The 7,450-nt window shown below is 37.5% G+C and overlaps 1 protein-coding gene across 1 annotated transcript; it reads right to left on the bottom strand.

The window, feature by feature from the left end:
• Positions 1 to 4,129: 4,129 nt before the first annotated feature.
• LOC123241103 (putative olfactory receptor 52P1) lies at positions 4,130 to 5,095 on the bottom strand. Its single transcript, XM_044668805.1, has one exon. It carries the CDS (start codon positions 5,093 to 5,095, stop codon positions 4,130 to 4,132), a length of 966 nt encoding a protein of 321 aa, XP_044524740.1.
• Between the last annotated feature and the right edge of the window lie 2,355 nt (positions 5,096 to 7,450).

Below are 7,450 nucleotides of genomic sequence, written 5' to 3' on the forward strand. Positions count from 1 at the left end.
ATTAGCCAAACTTAAGTTTGGGTACTACCAATTTGAGTAGTCATTAAATTTTATCTGTTATCTAAAATTTTGAGCGCACTTTGAAAGATAGCATTTTATTATTGATGGTGCTAGGTAAATCTGTAGTGACTAATTGTTTTATGCTCCCAAAAATGCTTTAAAGAAGCTGGTGATTACAGCCATTTTGTGAGCTAGAACAGTTACTGAAGGTAAATGCAGTCTTTTTTCTTTAGTGTAGTGTGAATGGTTGAATTATGGAAGAAAAGTTAAAGTGAGAAAAATCATACCTTTATAGTCCATGCTGGTTAATTGCCTATAGGTAATCTTCATGAAAGCCACATTTATAGATATGTTTAGATTATTAGGTTTAAATAAAGCTAAAGTTCTGATCTCAGGAGGCAAGGAAATGTAGTTTTTCATCCAGTCTTCTTCTGGAAATGCTTAAAAATTGGCTATAAAAGAATATTGTTCGTTTTTACACAATCACTAGCTGCCTTACAACACTTGAGTGATAGAATAGACTAGGTTGTAGTTTCTGAAGAAAACACAGAATTGTTTTCCATGCCCCATTTTAAGGTATAGAATCGAAACAGCATTCAAAGATTTTTTTAGGAGATGGTACTTTGCTCAGTAACCTCTGGAATAAAAAAAAACAGCACTGCTTTTTAAAACACTTTTATGATTTAATGATCTTACAGATGTGGATTTTTAAAAATTTAGGGACTTTTTTCTTAAGCTGAGGTCAAACTAGAGAGTCATGTATATAATTTGCTTCATCCTTCACTTCACCTTACTTTGTCTCTAGCCACGCACAAGTTTCTATAGTGTGATGGCACAGTTACAGTGGTCTTGTGTGATGAGAAAATTTATGTATAGGAGAATGGACTCATACTAACAGCTAAAATTATAGAACTTCTCCATGTTAAAGAAAATTGTATCTTAAAGTGGAAGTACTGACCAAAGTTTGCCTACTAGCTTTTATTAGGTTAGACATCATCTCTGTGACTTGTTTTCCTACCCTCATTACTTTTTTTAGTATTTCAGAGCTTTCCAGTATCCTCAGCAATCTTGTGGCCCTGGGGAGAATTGGCTGTTTTCCATTCTAGTTCTTTTCTAACCAGCATATTGTTGGAGTCTTAGGAATCCTGCACACTGCATCTTCACATCCATATTGATTTATCCGGTGTGGCAGACCCAAGCTTGTGGTTTGTTATAGATTGGGAGTTTGCCAGTCTCCACCAACAGTGATAGAGCTTATGTGGCTGAATCTCCCTTTTCTCTTCCTCACTAATGTGTTAGTTGCTTCTTTTGTGACTTAAGGTGGTTATATTAAAATACCTATGAACTTCTAACTTGTTCTAGACTGGTGCAATAAAAGTCCTTTTCTGGCTTAGAAACTTGATCAGCCATCCCATAAACTAGCAATATTTATTATGCATCATTTTTGTTTCGCCTTCAGTTTTTGATAAAGTAAGCTTTCTGACTTTCTCTTAGGGTACTAAGAAAGATCCGCAACGAGGTGTAGCCCAAGAGAATACAGACATATTCAGCTACACTACACTATCTTTGTTTACTGTATTTTGCCCCAGATTTTATTTCTAAATACTACTGTGTCTCTCTTTGGTTCAATTACAGTGGTACATGGTCCATATGTCAATTCAGTGAACTAAGTAATTTTGTCAGGTAGCAACAGCCATTTATTTTTCACTAATTGGGACATTTTCCCAAAGATAGATTTTTTTCAGAAACACCAGTTATAGAGTATCCTAGATGAGGGGTGGGTGCATGTCTTATTGTGGGGCAACAGCAACTTTGGGGTTGAATTTACTTGAATGGAATAGAAATTGCATTGTTACAGAACTAGAAAAAAAATCTTATGTATGAAAAATGATAATAGCCTTACACTGAAAAATAATACTTTAAGCATGTGAAGATGTGATCCTTTGTGATGTTACTTGTATAGAAATATATATTCACATATATCTTTTGAAGTGTTGAAAGGAAAATAGTACTTTATATTCTTTATCATATCACTTTTTTGTAAGTGTTCGATATATTCCTGTTTATTTTTCTATGTTCTGTTTTGTAGCCTTAAGAAGTGTTTCAAAAGTATCTGAATGTATAAAATAATAGTAAATGCCCTACATGGTGTGATGCTGCATTGTACATAAAACTGTGCATATATTGAATTTTGTTTGTCTCAAAAAAAATTTATGGGATGCAGCCAAAGCAGTACTTAGGGGAAATTTTATATTTCTAAATGCTTACATCAATAAAATAAAGAAAAAAACAGATCAATGAATTGGGCATGCAACTAAAACAAAACTAGAAAAAAATTAAATTCTCAATTAAAGTCTAAATTGGAAGTCCTAAAAACCAAAGGAGAAATTAATAAAATTGAAAGTAAGAGAACACTATCAAAAAACAAAAATTAAGAGAATTATGTGGACATTGGACTATGAAGCTGGTTTCATTGACAAGATACTCTTGATTAAAATGCAGATGAAGAGATTCACCTTTTCTCTATCTTTTTAGCCCACATTTTTCATATTATTACATTATTGTTATTAATTATTGATATTTTCTGACAGAAAAGAAAACAACAACCATTTGACGTAGGGATTCTATTTTAGCTATTAGTAAACTTCAAAATTTCACTATATACAGAAAAATTTAAAAAGACTGAATATTGGGTGACAAAATTTTATAAAAGCAGAGGCATTTCTGAATTTTGGGTCAGAATAAACAAGAAAGACAAATCAAGTTAAACCAAGATAGAATATAACAGTGACATCAAAATCAAGACAAAAACAGCAGTGAGGAAGAAATAAGACTTCTTTATTTAAAGAAACCCTTTTGACAAAGACTGAAGGAAATAAACTTCCTGTATTGTCTATCAAAAATAAAGTATCTCTGATTTTTCTTGGTACTGTTAGAGAATTGATGTGATAGTGTATTCATGATTGTGTGTATCTATAATCTACAGGACTGACAAATAGTAAGTACTCAAAATTTTTGTTTCTTTCCTTCCTTCTTTATACATATACACACTTCTGTGTGTGTGTATGAATTCACATCTGTATGTATGTTTGTGTGTTAGGAAGGATGTAACTTCCAAGTAAATAGAACCTTATAAGTCCAATAAATGAAGGCTGAAAAATCAGAATTCTCTGGCCCTTGAAGATTTTCCCTAATCTTTTATTTCCTGCCTTATATAATCCATGGATATGCTAAGCTTTGGTAGTGTTACCTTGATACTTTACATCTGGGAAAGAATAGGATTAACAAACCCTAGAGAAGCACACTCTAGGGAAGAAAGAAGGAGATTGGACATATAGTATAGTGATCTCATTCCAGATATGAAGAGAAAGACTGTTACTCTTGTTGAGTTCTCATTGATAGCATTTATTTTGTTTCATGCTGGAGGTGATTGAAAGTATAGTCCTGAGTCTCTGTCTATAAGTTTCTGTGATCTTGGGCAAGTCATTTAGCTTCTGTGAGACTCAGTTTCTTTATCTATAAAATGAGAACACTGAGTTATCTCTAAAGATATGTTCAATTCTGATGTTCTTTGACTGATAATCTCACAACCAACTTAATGATTCCCATCAGAAAATTTCTACTGGCAGAGAAAGTACAGAAATGGAAGCCATGGGGCATAGATGACAGAAAGGAGAGCAGAGGAATGGACTTCTAAGAGAGGTAGCAGTAGAAGCATGAGGATGAAGTCTAGGTGAAAATTGTATGGATCAAGGGAGAAAGGTTAATATCTAGACCTTATGTTCAGCAAAAAAGGTAGGCAACATACAATCATTCAAATAAATGATGTCACAGTCCAGGGCATGAAAAGGGAGCCCCTCTGTGAGGTAGTGACACCAATGAGTGGGGATAATCTGGGGACTGAGGTGGAGAATCAACCTAAGTGTCTTTCCTAGAGAGGAGAGAAAAGTAGTGGAGTGAGCCCTTGGATAATAATTGTGACCTGGATTTGCTGAAATAACCCCAGCTGGCTCTTGAGAAGGTGTTCCATCTTCATGCCAAAATCTGATCTTTCTCTTTGCTTTCTCTTAGCTTTTAGAAGAATATCCTCTTGTTGATACTACAGTCTAGTTACCTTCCTACCTTCAAATCATCCTAGACCTTTGTCCCCAGAACTCTGGCCCCTCAAGAACACCCTAACTACTCGCTCTCGGATCTCCTTGGTCTTAACACCATAAACAATGGGATTGAGTGCTGGTGGGAAGAGCAGGTAAACATTTGCCAGGAGGATGTGGATGTGAAGTGGGACATGGCGGCCAAAGCGATGGGTAAAGAAGGAAAAGAGGGCAGGTGTGTAAGAAATGAGGATGACACAGATGTGGGAGCCACAGGTTCCCAGGGCCTTGGATCTGGCCTCACGGGATGAGAGACGGAGGACAGCTCGTGCAATAAGTGAATAAGAGAGGCCAATACAGAGCAAGTCAACTCCAATGACAAGCAACGCTGCTGTTAAACCATATACTCGATTGGGTATGGTGTTCCCACAAGCCAACTTCACCACAGCCATATGTTCACAGTATGTGTGTGGGATTACATGACTATGGCAGAAGGCTAAGCGCCCAATAAGGAATGGACAAGGAAACATTAGCAGTGAACCACGTAGCACAGCAGCCAAGGCGATCCGAGCAATGACAGTGTCAGTGAGAATGGTGGCATAGCGCAATGGATCACAGATGGCAACATAACGATCAAAGGCCATGGCTAGCAGCACTGTGGATTCCATCATACAGAAGGCATGAATGAAGAACATCTGGGCCAGGCAGGCAGCAGCAGAAATGTGGCCAGCTCCAAACCACAGGATGGCCAGAAGTTTAGGCAATGTGGTGATGGACGCAGCCAGGTCGATGGTGGAGAGCATACAGAGGAAGAAGTACACAGGTTTGTGTAGGGCAGGCTCTGTGGCCACCACAACCAAGATGGTCACATTACCCACAACAGTGGCCACACCTAGGCAGCACACAGGGATTGAAAGCCATCGATGGATTGACTCTAAGCCTGGAATGCCCAAGAGAAAGAAAACAAGGGGCTCTTGCATGGTGTGGTTTGAAGATATCATGGCTTATCCCCAGGATCTTTGGCTTCCAACTGTTAACACATATTTATCATAACACCTGTGGAAATCACAGAAATCAGAGATCAGGGGAAAAGAATAAGACATTAAAATGTGCTGAAAGAAGAGAGAGTATTTAATCTATTCCTTTCTTTACCTAAGCCTGTTGAAGTGTCCTTGGGTTCAAGCCCACAATTATCCCCAGGCTCATAGTGCTCAAATAATGATCCAAGATAATCATAGTCTCTGATATTGTCCATTTATTCTTTCATTAAAAAATTAAATGTCTACAATCAGCTAGGGCACTGGGTAGAATCCTGGACTTAGAGGTAGGGACACTTGAGGTCAAAGATGACCTTAGATTACTAGCTCAGAGGCCATGTAGTGGATGGAATGCTCAGCCTTGAGTCAGGAAGACTTGAGTTCAAATTTGGCCTCAAGCACTTAACAGTTGAGTGATCCTGGGCAAGTCAGCTAACCTCTGTCTGTCTCAGTTTCCTTACCTGTAAAAGAAGGATAATAATAGCAACTAACATTTTTTATAGCACTTCCTTTGTGCTAAGTACTCTTAGTTGCTTTATAATTATTATGTCTTTTGATCTTCATAAAAATCCTGGAAAGTAGGTGCTATTATTATTCTCATATCCACACTTGTCCAGGATGACACAGCTCTTAAGAGTATGAGGCCAAAATTGAACAAATATTCCTGAATCAAGGCTAGACTTTCTATCTCCTGCTGCACCTGACTAATAGTAATATTAATTTCCCAGGATTGTTGTAAGGATAAGATGAGATTTTTTTGACATTTTTTAAAATAACCCTTACCTTCCATCTTGAAATCAATACTGTGTATTGGTTCTAAGGCAGAAGAGTAGTAAGGGCTAGGCAATGGGGGTCAAATGATTTGCCAGGGTCACACAGCCAGGAAATGTTTGAGGTCAGACTTGAACCCAGGACCTCCCTTCTCTGGGCCTGGTTCTCAATCCACTGAGCACCCAGCTGCCCCCAAGAAGAGATATTTTAAAGCTCTAACTTAACACATCACTTTACACATATTAGGTGCTTAATAAATGCTTGTTATCTGGTATCTACCAATCAGCTAGGTCCTAGGCACTGTGTTGAAGGATATAAAAACAATACTCAATAATCCAGGAAATTCTTGATTTTTTTCCCTGAAATCTATTTAAAGTCTCTGAACCAGATTTCAGGAAACTAGGGCCACACATACTAGTTTTGTAGGATCTGGAACTACGAGTCTACCTGGAGATCATGGAGAACAATGATGTCAAACTCAGATATGGTGCCCTATATGAGGATCCCTGCAGGCTGCAAATTGACCCAGAAAACAGAACATCAATATCATTTTTGTTCTATTATATTTTTATTAATTTTGTTAAATGTTTCCCAATTAACTTTAACCTGATTCTGTCCACTCTGGGGGTGAGAGGTGGTGTCACAGGCCCATAATTGTTAAGGGGCTGGCTGTTAGACACCCTTTTTTTAAGATGAGAAAATAGCCCAAAGTAGTGAGGTGATTTTTAGACATTATATAGTTCACAAATAAGAGATCAGAATGTAAAACCCAGCTCTTCTGTTTCTAGAACCAGTGTTCTTTCCACTATATCTTAGTCAGTACTTCCTATTTAGGAAAGATTTAAATCATTGTATCTCATTGACTTTCCAAAAGGGAAAGCAAAGTAGGAGTCTCGGCTCAGGATACTCATTCCTAGGGTCTAGATTTTAGCTCATTTCAGTGATTTTGGCGCAATGAGAAAAAGTCCAAGGGATGATTCTATATAATTACATAACACAATGTCAGAGCTAGAAGGGATCTTAGTGACAATCCCATCTAAGCCTTTTATTTTATAGGTCGAGTATGAGGCCATCTTGGAATATATTGGTCTTGAGACCTTGAGTGATCCTAGGCAAGTCACTTGACCCACAAAGCCCTTATAACTCTTCTGACTTGGAACTGATACACAGTAGTCTAATATGGAAAGTAAGGGTATAAAAAATAATTATTTTAAGAGCTGTGATTTGCACCCTGGATTCCCAACTCCAAAGCCAAGGGTACTAAATCATGGTGTTTCTCACTGGAGATGACCCTGCATCATTTACTGCTCAGCTGAGTAATTCTGAGAGCTATGCCCCTAAAGAAGAGGGAATACCAGGAGCCACAATTTAAGTTAGAATCCATGACAGAATAACCTCCCAGTTACTTTGAACCAAATTTCCTTCTCGAATTCTTCTCACAGTGCTCTCTAAATGTTTAGACAATACTATTTGTATGATTACCTATGAAGAATCAGAGGACAAAACCAGATCATTCCTTCCTTGCAGTCTGAGACTCTTTTGTGAGTA

The sequence above is a fragment of the Gracilinanus agilis genome, chromosome 3 (genome assembly GCF_016433145.1).
Source record: "Gracilinanus agilis isolate LMUSP501 chromosome 3, AgileGrace, whole genome shotgun sequence".
NCBI lineage: Eukaryota > Metazoa > Chordata > Mammalia > Didelphimorphia > Didelphidae > Gracilinanus > Gracilinanus agilis.